Source organism: Rhinoraja longicauda, chromosome 31 (genome assembly GCF_053455715.1).
Source record: "Rhinoraja longicauda isolate Sanriku21f chromosome 31, sRhiLon1.1, whole genome shotgun sequence".
Lineage (NCBI taxonomy): Eukaryota > Metazoa > Chordata > Chondrichthyes > Rajiformes > Arhynchobatidae > Rhinoraja > Rhinoraja longicauda.
In genome coordinates this window covers 19,656,377-19,670,260 of record NC_135983.1, presented here as the reverse complement: position 1 = coordinate 19,670,260, position 13,884 = coordinate 19,656,377, and the positions used below count along the sequence as shown (strand labels likewise).

The following is a 13,884-nucleotide window of genomic DNA, read 5'->3' as shown; positions in this document are numbered from 1 at the left end:
TTCTGTTCTGCAGGAAGTACAAAAGACTTTGGTGGAACCAAACCTGCTTTTGCTTTGGCTGCTGACATTCCCTTTTCCTTTGGGAGCACAAAGTCCATCCCTAGCTCAACAATTGCATCTGGGTCCTCTACATCTAGCAGTAGTGTCTGTATGGGTTCAGATCGGGCAATAGACGACCTGTGTTTATTTGGAACACCCCCGGAGCCTGCTGCCTCTGGGTTAGCAGACCAAACTGAGGTGCAGCAGCCAAAAACTGAACTCCAGCCTTCCAAATCTAGTTCTCGATCATCCATCTTAGAGTTTCAGGCACCGAAAGTTCAGCAGCCGGCACCCAAGCCTGAGATGCCACCGCTCAAGCCTGAAGTGGAGCAGCAGCCACCACCTAAGCCTGAACCACCACTGCAACAGCATCCCCCACCCAAGCCAGAGGTGCAGCTCCAGCAACCTCAGCCGTACAAGCCCGAGGTGGTGCAGCAGCAAATGCCGTCCAAGCCCGAGCCGGCACCACTTCAGCAGCCACCCGCCAAACCAGAGGTAGCCCTGCCGCATCAGCCGCCATCCAAGCCCGAGGTGGCTCCGCCGCCCAAGCCTGAGGTGGCCCAGCAGCCACAGCCACCCAAGCCCGAAAGCATGTTCTCTCAGGGTAGCACGGGGGGGGTCACCATCGGCAGTTTCTCTGGTCTAGTGGTCAATCAGACCGATGATGCCACCAAATTGGATAAACCTCTGCAGGGGAGTTACCCCTTTGCACAAACACCTAAAACGACAGCGACAACTCCGGCTACCGTGCCCTCTGGGACTGCTTTTTCATTGGCAAAATTAGACTCCACAGAAGTAACAACAGCAACCGCGCCAGTTGTCACCAGTGCTTCCAAGGAATCTGAGCCATTGATTTCCTCCGATCCTATGATCGGGGCTGAGTCATCCAGTTTACATGGCAGCTTGCCGTCAGCATCCAGTAAGTTAAATTCCATTTCTACGCAAGGTAGTGAGGTGCGGAGTGCCGCTTCTGGACAGAGTGTCGCTTCTGGACAGGGTTCCGCCTCTGGACAGAGTGCCGCTTCCGGACAAGGTGCCGCTTCCGGACAGAGTGCCGCTTCCGGACAAGGTGCCGCTTCCGGACAGAGTGCCGCCTCCGGACAGAGTGCCGCCTCCGGACAGAGTGCCGCCTCCGGACAGAGTGCCGCCTCTGGTCAGAGTGCCGCCTCTGGTCAGAGTTCCGCCTCTGGACAGGGTTCCGCCTCTGGTCAGAGTGCCGCCTCTGGTCAGGGTGCGGCCCCTGTACAGGGTGCCACCTCTGTTACCCCAGCAGGTTCTTCCCAAAGTTCCATCGTAGGATCATTGGGGTCCTTAGCTATCGACGCTGGAACTGTTGCTGACGCTTCAAAGCAGCCAATTCCCGAAGAGAAGAAAGAAATTAGCGGTAATAATCTCTCCACTTCCTCTGAGAAATCATCTACGGAACCAAAGAGTAGTTCATTGACATCAGCAGGCACACCAATTAACACAGAAATGGCAAGTACGCAGCCAAGTACTGTGATACAACCTGCGCAAGTGACTCTTTCCACTGCCACTCCAATCGCAGTCCCTTCAAGTGTTTCAGCTGAAGGAGGCATTGCACCAGAATCCAGCCAGTTTTTAGCTGCTCTGGCAGAGTCTACTGTTTCTCCTCAGTCTACCACTATGTCGGAGGGCAGTGTTGTTACACAGTTCGAGCCTCCTTCCCAAGGCAGCTTGGCATCGCTGTTGGCCTCTCCGCATATCAGCTCCAGCCTACCAATATCTTCATTGACCCAGATTGAAAATAAGGATGCACTGTTTGGGCGTCTGGGTTCATCAACATCTTTATCTATCGTGGTGCATTCACCAAGCATAAGTGACCATACCTCCAACTCTCCATTTGGAGAAGGCTCGACAAGCAGTATTGTACAGCCAACCTTTGGCCAAACTAGTGGTACGGACTTTGGACAACCTGTGAGCACCACCGGTGATGAGTTCAACTTTGGGCATGAATCATTTGGAAGTCAACCACGTTTTGGTGAGCCCACTGCTGCAGCACAACCTAGTGGCAGTCCCTTCAGTGGTTCTACAAACACCAGCTCCTTTACATTTGGACAGCAGACTAACAGCAGTGGAGCAATGTTTGGCCAACCAAGTGCGCCTTCATTTGGACAGAGCTCTGCTTTCGGTTCAACTCCGACTTTTGGATCCACCACAAGGCCAAATGTTGCATCTGGCTTCAGCTTTCAGCCTTCAGGTAAGAAATACATTTGTTTTAACATCAAAATAAGCTTTGATGTAGAATTATGAGAGGCATAGATAGAGTAATCAGTCAGAACCTTTTTCGAGGGTGCAAATATGGAAAACTGAAGGGCATAAATATAAGGTGAGGGGGGGGGGGGAAGTTTAAAAGAGACTAGCCTGAGTGGACCCGTTAAGTCCAAACCTCTTCTGCATTGGTGCAGCACCCTCTTCTTCCCCTCCCTCACCCCCTCTCCCCTCGCCCCACGCCCCCTCCCCTCGCCCCACACACCCACGCCCCCTTGCCCTCCGCCCCCTTGCCCTCCGCCCCCTTGCCCTCCGCCCCCTTGCCCTCCGCCCCCTTGCCCTCCGCCCCCTCGCCCTCTGCCCCCTCGCCCTCCGCCCCCCCCCCCCCCCCCCCCATCGCCCCGCTACCTCTCCCCGTCTGCTCCCCTCCCCCTCCCTTTCCTCCTCCCCCCCCCCCCCCCATCCCTCCCGGGAGCAACCCGTGGTTGCCGTGGGAACCCGCCTCCCAGCCCAGGCGGCCACCATTGGTGGATTGGGGACGGGGGGGGGGGGAAAGAGTCCTGTCCCGGTACGGGGATGTTCAGTGGTAGACGGCGGTGGCTCTCCCACTGTTGCTGAGCCGCTGGACTCTGGGCGGCGTGGGGAAGGCGTTGAGCCGACCGGGGAGATGTGGGGGGACCGGGGAGAGGAGGGACAGCCCAGTGCCAGACCCAGGCCTCGGCCTCCGCCTCCACCAACGCCCGGCCTCACCGCTGCTGCTGCTGCCTTTCCCCTTGGCCCACCTCAGTCTCGTGTTTACCCGGTCACATCCAGACCCATGCCCAGGCTCCGGCTGCTTCCCCCAGCACCAGGCCTGGCTCTCCTGCCCCCAAGAGACAGGCGGCCAAGCCCTGCTCAACAGTCCCCAACTGCGCAGGAGCGGACGCGTTTGTTCTGCGCACGTGCAGAAGCGGCGGCCATCTTACATAAGTACCAGATCAACGGCGCCCCAACTCTGCCTGCGCGTTTTTTTAAACTTTAAAATGTGAATAACTTAAAAAAAATTTTAAACACCGATTTAAATGAAACGTCTTCCATACGACGACAATGAGTAAGGTGAGCCTAAAATCATTGCTTTACCGTGTAGTTCAGGAACAAGCGAACAAATTAGATTTTTAGTATATAGAAGTTAACACAGTTATGTGCCTCAACTCGTTGTCGGGAAAGGTGTTAGGTGCAGATACAATAGTTGTGTCCAAGGTACATTTAAAAAGACAATTGAATGAGCAGGAAATAGTGGGATACAGGTGGAGGTAGATGTGTCCAGTTAGATTGGCATCATGATCAGCGTAGACTTTGTTGGCTGAATGATCTGTTTCTGTGTTTTATTGTTTGGTGTTTAACACAAGCGGCAACTTTGGTTTTGTTCTTTTTCGGCCGAATGAAATATCGCATTTATGTATCCTATCCTTCATCACCTCACAAAGATGATTGGAAGTATGGAATTCTTCTTTCCTATGATCTACCCAAAAAAAACATTGTTAAAGCTGCAGGTCAATTTTCCAAACAGGTTGTCAGATTTATAATGGATATGGAAGCAAGATTGAGGAATTAAGTTAAAATGCAAATTTATATATTTATTCGTGTCATTACACAACTGTTTGCCAATAGCGAGCAGATTTTAGTGCCACGTCGTTGTCTTCTGCAAGATCCTTTAAATGGAAGTCATGTGTCATGCAGCATGTCACAGCTCAGTAGATGTTCCATAGACTGGCGGCCCTGTCCGCACTAGCAGTCTTCTGCATCTTCAGCATGTTCGATTTGCTCCTCCCCCTACCTGTCCGCAGTCTGGTGAGACTGCGCCAGGTTATCCATGGCTGGTCGGAACCTGGTGGGAGTTTCTCAGAGGGATAAATTGCCATGGGAATGTCTTCCGGAGATTTCTCTAGTCTCTCTTCCCAGAGTTTGAGCCTTCTGGAAGATGCACTGCAGTCCAGGGGAATGGACAGAAGAGAGGAAACTTCTGCGTGATTTCAAACGCTCCATGATTCAGCACGAGACCCCTCTTTAGCTTTGTGGAGACGATTCGATCACATGCCTGAAAGACTTGTCAATGAAGCTTTAACAATTTCGATTTGAGCCAGCCATTGATCTCCTCTTGCAGGCACAATATTCATTTGGTCAAGGTAATTTGTGTTCAAGGGTGACACGACAAGTCATCCCAGTGCTGAAGGTTTCATCTTTTTATTAAAATCATAACGTTATACAGCACAGAAACGGGCTCTTTGACCCAACTCATCATCAGCATCTGAGCTGCCTAGCTCAGATAGTCAGTTCCATTTGCCTGCATTTGTCCATTGTAAATTTACCTACCACTTCCTCTGACAGCTTGTTCCATGTACCCACCACCCTCTGGAACATCTTGCCCCTTGTCCTCCAAGTCTTTCTTCTCGTCTTACACCTGTGCTCTAGTTTCAAGTTTTAGACTCTCCTACACTGGGGAAAAAGACTGACCATTCACCTGATCTATACCGGATCTTTATCAATGTTGGAGGTGCAAAGGGACTTGGAATTGATTGCGCAGGATTTCCAAACGGTTAATTTGCAGTTGAGTTGTTGGTGAGGAAGCCAAATGCAATGGTAGCTTTCATTTCGAGGGAACTAGAATATAAAAGCAAGGATGTTATGCTGAGGCTTTATAAGACACTGGTGAGACCACATTTGGGAATTTGTGAGCAGTTTTAGGCTACTTATGATGTAGGATGTTCTGAGTTAGAGAGGGTCCAAATGTGGTTTATGAGACTGATCCCGTGGATGACTGGGTTAACTAACGTATGAGGAGCTTTTGATGGCTCTGGGTCTGTACTCACTGGAATTTAGAAATATGAGGGGGGACTTCATATTTCCCCAGTGAAAGGCCCAAATAGAGTGGATGTGGAATAGGTCAATAAAGTCATTTTAAAAGAGTATTGGGCACAAAAGTAGATAGGTTAATTTAGAACAGCATTTGTTAGACCCTTATCGGGGTATTGCACAAGTTCCGGTGCTGCATTACTGGAAAGATGAGATAGTACTGGAGAGAGTGCAAAGGAGTTTTATATAGATCAAAAAAACTGCAGGTGTTGGCAAACTAAAATTGTTCATGTTTCAAGTCTGAGACACATAGCCGATCAGATGCAATGAAGGGTCTCCAACCAGAAACATGAACTGTTTCTCTTTTCATGAAGATGCAGTCTAACCTGACTGTTTCCAGCATTATTTTAATTTTAATGAGATTTGTGAGGACGTTGCCAGGACTGGAAATGTTTTAGCTTTAAGGCAAGATTGTATGGACTGAAATTGTTTTCTTTGCAACAAAGGAGGCCGAAGGGAGACTTTGACTGAGGTGTATAAAATGTTGAGGTGCCTATTTCACCTCAGTTAGAAATTAAAACCTGGCAGTATAGTTTTTTTTAAAACTTGGTGGCATAGATTTAAAGTATCTGTGGAGGGAAGCTGAATATTTTTACCGAGGATGGTACCTTCATTAGATACAAATCTTACTGGGTTGTGTCCATCCAGGGCCATATCCTACAGTAGCAGAACGTTTGAAAGATGTTATTAGATTAGATAGCACTTTTTTAACTGACATACAATGATGTGTTGAATGGCTTTTTTGTATGATTCTGACTTTGCATTGGAAAACAAGTCAATTATTACACAGCTTAAAGTTTGTTGAGTCATGGACACTAATCAGAGGAGCTTCTGGAGTCATATCCTCAGGCCAACAAGCACAATTGTTTGTCTTTGTACTGAGTCTAATGTCAGAGACTTTCTCATTAATTGACCTGATTGGACTGTACATACCTGGACAAATCTCTACAAATTTGATGCTTATATTTTTGTTCTTAAACAAATTGAATAAATTAAATTGGCTGAAGACTTCAATTCTATGATGACCAGGAGTTAGGAGAAGCCCAAGATATATCATATCCTTGCTCTTGTGGCTGACGGTTGCAAAAGCATTGTTCGTTTGTTTTTGGCATCAATGTGCAGTCACTCCCATCATTCGGTTTGCAGTGTCCATCAATGTTGAACATTTTATTGTAGTGTTCAATTAACCCAATTAAGGAAACAATTGAATGTAAAGTCGTAATGTTTCATGAATTGAACAAAATAATGTGAGAAATTATTACTATTTTAGGTCAGTGGTTTGTCATTGGATACAGCCTAAAATAACCTTGAATTGCAAATAAAATGCTTGAGCATCTCACTTCTGAGCTACAGTGCAATTCATTATGGAATTTGCTCCCCTGTAACAGCGATCATAGGATTCATCCCACAGTGCGGTATTCTTGATATCAAATCCATAATAGCCATTCTGCACTTTGTAATGCTGCAAGTTGCAGTTGTATAAGACGTTGGTGAGATGGTATTTAGAGTATTGTGTTCAGTTCTGGGCATCATGTTATAGGAAAGATATTGTCAAGCTTGAAAGGGTTCAGAGAAGATTTACATGTATGTTGCCAGGACTAGAGGGTCTGAGCTATAGGTTGAGTCGGTTGGGTCTCTATTGGAGTGCAGGAGGATGAGGGGTGATCTTATAAAGTTGTATAAAATCATGAGAGGAATAAATTGGGTAGATGCACAGAATCTCTTGCCCAGATTCGGGGAATCGAGGACCAGAGGACATAGGTTCAAGGTGAAGGGTAAAAGATTTAATCAGAATCTGAGTGGTAACTTTTTCACACAAAGGGTGGTGGGTGTATGGAACAAGCTGCAGAGGAGGTAGTTGAGGCTGGGACTATCCCAACGTTTAAGAAACAGTTAAACAGTTACATGGATAGGACAGGTTTGAAGGGATATGGACCAAGCGCGACGGGCAGGTGGGACTAGTGTAGCTGGGACATGTTGGCCAGAGTTGGCAAGTTGGGCCGAAGATTTCCACACTGCATCACTCCATCAGTCTATGATTCTATTAGTGCCTCAACCTATTTCCGTACAGTTTTATGCATCGTTGTATGGTTCAACAAGAGCAGATTGAACCCGTGATCCATTGATTTTGAATGAGCAGCTGCCCTGCCCCAAATGTGATGGTTGGCGTGGACGTGAAGACTCAGGCCGTTAGTGTATGAAAAATTAAGACTGATAGACCAGTTTTAAATTAATGAAGCTAGAACCTCAGAATATACAGCCTAGGGCCTCAACGCCACCCACTCCATTTCACTCATCAACCTTTTGTTTTAAGGTTTAATTTTGCCTGTCCACAATGATATCACTTATTGAAGCTAACCCTGCATGGAGTGGATTTAATGAACAAGTTCAAATTGAGAATGATTTTGGCTGGAAAGGAGAAATTGGATTTAATTGTAAATTTATAATTTATAATTAAATACAACTGTATTAAATAATTGTATATAATAATTAATTGTATTCAATACAATTAAATATTAAATTGTATTTATTACCAAAGATTGGTATTCTTCTGCCAATCAAGGTTGATTGGCAAAAAGAATCGGACGTGATGTGATGTTGATTTTTACACTGAGCTGTTATGATACAGAATTCATCACCAGAAATGTTGACAGACTGAAATTGCGTAGTAACTTTCAAGACCTAGTTATACATGTACATGAAATGAATGAGGGGAGTTAGATCAATGGGATAGTTCTTGCAAGAGAGCAGATGTCAAAAAATCTGCACTGCGCTCTGTGATTCTATATGACAAAAGCAGGTTTCAGAAAATGGTGCATCAGATTTATCTGACCTGTGATTAATATGATTTTAAATGGTTTTGTCCTCATTTCTCACATTGACGTAATCCACTCTGTTATACTAACTTTTTCAGTAAGCGCACTTGGAAAAAACCTTTTTTAAGGACATAAAATAGATTTTATTGTAGGAGCAGGAGGAGGTAAAAAGTGTTAAGCGAGGGGGTGGAAAAGGTGACCGATGGACCCATGTAGTCCTGAATCAGAGACTCCTTCCTCCCTGTATCCCACAAAAGACAGGCAGATCCCTCTGTAAGTGACCATGGCTGTACCATTGAGCTGGAGAATGATGTGAAGCTGAAGGAGATGTTATTTACTGTGAAGACAATTTCGGCAGATGAATTCGTATGTTGATGGAGGGAAATTTGTGAGATCTTAGTCAAAGAAGTGGAAATCTCTCAGACCTTCCTGATGTGGGATAGTGGTGCTATGGTTTGTGCATCCCATTGAGAAAATGATTCGTTGGATGTGGTTAGACTGCAGAAATTTTAATTTGAAATGTTGATGATAAGATGGCGTAACTGTATCCAGAAGATCCTCCTTCACTGTTTAGAAGTGTTCAAACTTAATTAAGTTTTCTTTAGTATGACGAATAATGTTCCTTGTGCCATTCTACACTGCTTGCTGAATTGGGAATCTGATCTGACCCAGGAATCTTCTGAGACATGAAATTATACTCTGGTGGAATGCAATTTTGCACCAAATGCCTATGTTTGAATAGCTTTTTCTGTATTTTCCTTAATTGACGTGATGAAAGTGGCTTCATTCAGTTGACAGATTGTGAAGGAAGAAGACAATCATCTTTTCTATTGACCCACCCACCATTTGTCACAGATCGAGTCTAGTAGCTACGTCCTTCAGGACTATGGCAGCTTGGTCAATCATGGCCAACCCACTGTTGTTGATGTTGTCCTGATTTGGTGCATCCTTTGCCCTGCTGCTTCTAAATAGTGCACAGTGTGGGTGTGTGTCCTGAGGGAGGGCACAAAGTTAACACTAAGTAATTTGTCCTAGTTTAACTGTGTCAAATGAACTCGCACAATGGTACAGGACCTGGGGCTTTGTGACATGAGCACAGGAGCCATATGCAGCACTACCTATCTGCCTTTGCCAATGCACAAGGTTTCCTCAGAATGTGTCGACCTAAACTGCACTGTGATAAGGCATGGAGGGCGAATATCATTCGGAAGATGAGGAACCTTCCAGGCAGGTTATTAAGTTTGTTGCAGAACCTATTTGGGCAAAAATTGCATCAGTAAGTTTTTATTTGTTTTAATTCCCTATTCCTTTCCATTTCAAGCATGCATTACATTATTCTCGTAGTCTCCGATTTTGTATGTGAGCTTTGTTCATTTTCCTGATTTAAAGCATTAAATTCCTGATCTGCAAAAAGGCTAATTCTGCCTCGTGCATTTTTCTTTGAATTTTAACTGAGTTAATTTGACCATTCTACGGTCTTGATGCCATATTTTTTGCTCGGCTTTATTACCCCACCTGTCAGAATGTTAAAAGACCTGCATAATTCCAATACAGCTTTATGGTGTGACCACTATTGTTTAGTTGGAAAGGCGACTCGTACATTGAGCATAGCAAAGTGCCACAAATAGCAAAAGAGTTCCAACTGAGTAACCTGTTTTCGTAATGCTGATTGAAAATTAATACTGGCTGGATACCTGGGTGGCTTCTAATTTACCGTCTCACGGCACAGAAACAGATGTGCCCAGCTTGCCCCATTTACAGTCCTTCCACCTGCCCATGTTGGCTCATGTCCCTCTAAACAGGGCTCGTATGGTCTTTGAAAGTCCTGGAATTTTAAACTCTGTTTTTCAATGCCTCAAGTCCTTGGATTTATCATAGGTCCTTAAGTCCTTGAAAATTCACTTTTTAATGATAAAAGTATTAATTCATGCAGAGTAGTGTGACGTTTTTTTCATCGTTTGTAATGTGTATTTTTATTAAAAGCCGGGAAACATTGTTAGACATGTTTGTCTTTGTCGCCTATTTTTCCCTCCTCGCTGCCGCCGCTCACCCCGGGGCTTCTGAACAACAACTACAACACTTGTGTTTGTTCTTATTTTGCTGCGCTAGAGGGAGACGGGGCCGAGGAAGAGAGTGGAGGAGCGGCATAGATCTCGCTAGCGCTGGGAGGGAGAGGGGGGGGAGGGAGAGAGGGAGGAAGCAGCCCCCGCAAGTGGCAGCGCTCCTTCACCGGACCCTCTGACACCCTCCCCGTGCTCCCGCTCTCATCCGATGCTCCCTCTCACTCTCTCTCCCTCTCTCTTCCCTCCCTCTCTCTTCCCTCCCTCTCTCTTCCCTCCCTCTCTCTTCCCTCCCTCTCTCTTCCCTCCCTCTCTCTTCCCTCCCTCTCTCTTCCCCCTCGCTCTCTTCCCCCTCGCTCTCTTCCCCCTCGCTCTCTTCCCCCTCGCTCTCTTCCCCCTCGCTCTCTTCCCCCTCGCTCTCTTCCCCCTCGCTCTCTTCCCCCTCGCTCTCTTCCCCCTCGCTCTCTTCCCCCTCGCTCTCTTCCCCCTCGCTCTCTTCCCCCTCGCTCTCTTCCCCTCGCTCTCTTCCCCTCGCTCTCTTCCCCCTCGCGCTCTTCCCCCCTCGCTCCTTCCCCCTCGCTCCCTCCCCCCCGCTCTCTTCCCCGCCCTCGCTCTTCCCCTCTCCCCCCCAATCTTTTTCTCTCTCTCCCCCCATCTCTCTCTCTCTCTCCCCCCCCCCCCCCCCCCCCATCTTTCCCTCTCTCTCTCCCTCCATCTCTCTCCTTGAGTTTGTTGTTTGCAAGGGGACGCTGCGATCTCTCACCTTGTCCCGGCTCTGGGTCGGTGGTGATCCGCTCTCCGGTGAACCTTCACCGGCAGCTTCTGCCTCCAGTCCCCGCCGCCGCCGCGGTTCCTCGACTCCGGGACGAGTTCAAGAGTCGGAGAGAGTTGAGGGGAACTCGTCGGATAAAGCAAAAAAACCTTGAAAATCATCGTAGTTTTTACTAATTAACCATATATTCACCAAATTAACAGTTTTGAAAACAGTATTTTCTTACCTATACAGAGAAAAACTGGAAAAAACCATCAATGTTTGCTGGATTCTGGTCCTTGAAAATGGGAATTTTGGACCTTGAAAGTCCTTGAAAAGTCCTTGAATTTTATGCTGTTCCAAGTGTACGAACCCTGTCTAAACCTTTCCTAGCCATGTACCCTATTAAATGTTGCTGTAGTTTCTGCTTCAACGACCTCATCCGGCAGCCCGTTCCATATACTCACAACCCTCTGTGTTTTAAAGAAAAATCCCCCTCTGATTCCTATTAAATCTGTACCTCCGCACCTTAAACCTCTGTCCTCTGGTTCTTGATTTCCCACACTCTGCATCTACCGTATCTATTCCTCTCGTAATCTTATATACCTCTATAAGATCACCTGTCATCTTCTTGCACTCCAAGGAGTAGAGTCCAAGCTGCTTAATTTCTCTCTTATCGGTCAGGCCCTTAAGGCCAGGCAATATTGTTGCAAATCTTGTGAGAGAGAGTAGATTGCCTTGGTTCAATTTCTCTTCAGAAATGATGCAAAATTGTCACTGTATGGGATTAGAGTTTTATCCTAAATTGCATGTTTCTGGAGTAGTATTTGAAATTATTTGACTTTCAAATTTCCTCAATTCAGCAATGAAAAAACAGTTAAATCTGCTGGAAGGTATATTTTAGCACAAAATATTTTAATGTATTTCTAGGTTGGTACTGTTCACATGCATCAATGTCTAAAAGCACAAGCCGTAGTGGATATTCTTTCAGTTTGTTTACCATTAAATTTGAATTTATGTTTATTAAAGAAGAATCAGAGGTAGAATGAGAATTTTATTTAAATGCACTGAGGTCTATCATCTTCATTATTGGTGGATGCATCAATAATTGTAAGCATTATTCTAGGAAGGATATCTGGGCCATGAAGAGATTATTTATGAGATTGGCACCAGGAATTTGAACAATTTAATTTGTGGCAATGCCTGAGAAGCTGAGGATGGAGCAAAGATAAGGGGGGATTTAATGGAAGTGTTGAACATATCTTCCTGAATGAATAGGCAAAACATTTCATCAGTGTGAGGTGTATAGACAATAATTTAAAATAATTGCTGAAGATGGATAATGATTATTCTTAATGTTATGAAATGCAATGACTGAAAGGGTAATTGATTGTATGCTTCAAAAGGAAGTGGAATAAATATTTCAGAAGGAGAAGATTTTCAAGACTGGGGGGGTGGGGAGAGAGGAGGAGTGGATCAAGGAAGTGGATTTTTTTTCTCAGAGACCTGCTATGGTTGTCTTCTACACTGCATAATTTATTTATACCCAAATGCCATTAAAAAAGCATGACAGTAAATAAGCTTTGGGCTTTATTACTAAGCAAGTTTTAGCCTGTGTTTCAACCATTTGCAATTAAGTTTATATTGCCTTTGTGAAATGAATTTCCTCTCTGAAAAACCATTTCTTGTCATTCTTAGGGTTTGGTGGCACTCCGACTGCGTTTGGTCAGCCTGCAAGCACCGTTGCCCTATTTGGTCAGGTAAAAATCCTGATTTATTTGTACCAGGTTTGGCTACTGAATTTTCAGCTGCCTTTACCCATTTCTCTGGAGTATCTCTCCGATCTCTACCTTCTTCCTGCTCCATGTCAAGTCAAGTCAAATTTATTTGTCACATACACATACACGATGTGCAGTGAAATGAAAGTGGCAATGCGTGCGGGTTGTGCACAAAAAGAATTACAGTTACAGCATATAAATAAAGTTAATAAGTTACTATTAGTGTCGACAAAAATTTAGTCTCTGGGGTTATAAAAGTTGACAGTCCTGATGGCCTGTGGGAAGAAGCTCCGTCTCATCCTCTCCGTTTTCACAGCGTGACAGCGGAGGCGTTTGCCTGATCGTAGCATCTGGAACAGTCCGTTACTGGGGTGGCAGGGGTCCCTCATGATCTTGCTTGCTCTGGATCTGCACCTCCTGATGTATAGGTCCTGCAGGGGGACGAGTGTAGTTCCCATGGTGCGTTCTGCCGAACGCATTACTCTCTGCAGGGCCATCCTGTCCTGGGCAGAGCTGTTCCCAAACCAGACTGTAATGTTGCCGGACAGGATGCTCTCTACAGCCCCAGAGTAGAAGCAATGAAGGATCCTCAGAGACACTCTGAATTTCCTCAGTTGTCTAAGGTGGTAAAGGCGCTGCTTAGCCTTACCCACCAGTGCGGCAATGTGCGTTGCTCACGTCAGATCCTCTGCGATGCGGACTCCCAAGTATTTAAAACTGCTCACCCTATCCACAATAGACCCATTTATCTCCAGTGGTGTGTACGTCCTTGGATGTTTAGCCCTTCTGAAGTCCACAATCTGCTCCTTTGTTTTAGTGACATTCAAGAGGAGGCTATTGTCCTGACACCAGAGTGCCAGATCAGCCACCTCCTCCCGGTAGGCCTTCTCATCGTTGTTGGAGATCCGGCCCACCACCACAGTGTCATCAGCAAACTTGATGATGGAGTTTGAGCTGAACCTGGCCCCACAGTCATGTATGTACAGGGAGTACAGTCGGGGGCTAAGGACGCAGCCCTGGGGGGATCCTATGTTCAGGGTGAGGGAGCTAGATGTGTGTTCCCCCATCCTGACCACTTGGGGCCTTGCAGTGAGAAAGTCCAGGACCCAGGCACACAGAGGGGTGCTAAGCCCCAGTTCCAGCAGCTTCTCAACCAGTCTGCTATGACTCTCTAAGTCATTGTCCATTTGTTCTAAAACTACTTTGTGGTTTGATGTGAATTTTTATGTGGTAACACTCCACTTGAGCATCTTTGAACAGTTGACATCTCTTGCCTATATATATTTCTGCGGCATAAATTTTATTGCTAGATTAATCTT

General features: G+C 46.0%; 1 protein-coding gene across 3 annotated transcripts in view; it reads left to right on the top strand.

Moving 5' to 3' along the window:
- The window catches only part of nup214 (nucleoporin 214), an 80,341-nt gene that overhangs the window by 51,826 nt on the left and 14,631 nt on the right, over positions 1-13,884 (top strand). For all 3 annotated transcript variants that reach the window (XM_078426310.1, XM_078426309.1, XM_078426311.1), the window contains exons 29-30: positions 14-2,257; positions 12,486-12,547. In XM_078426310.1, coding sequence (XP_078282436.1) covers positions 14-2,257; positions 12,486-12,547 — 2,306 coding nt within the window. The remainder of the gene's footprint in view (positions 1-13; positions 2,258-12,485; positions 12,548-13,884) is intronic.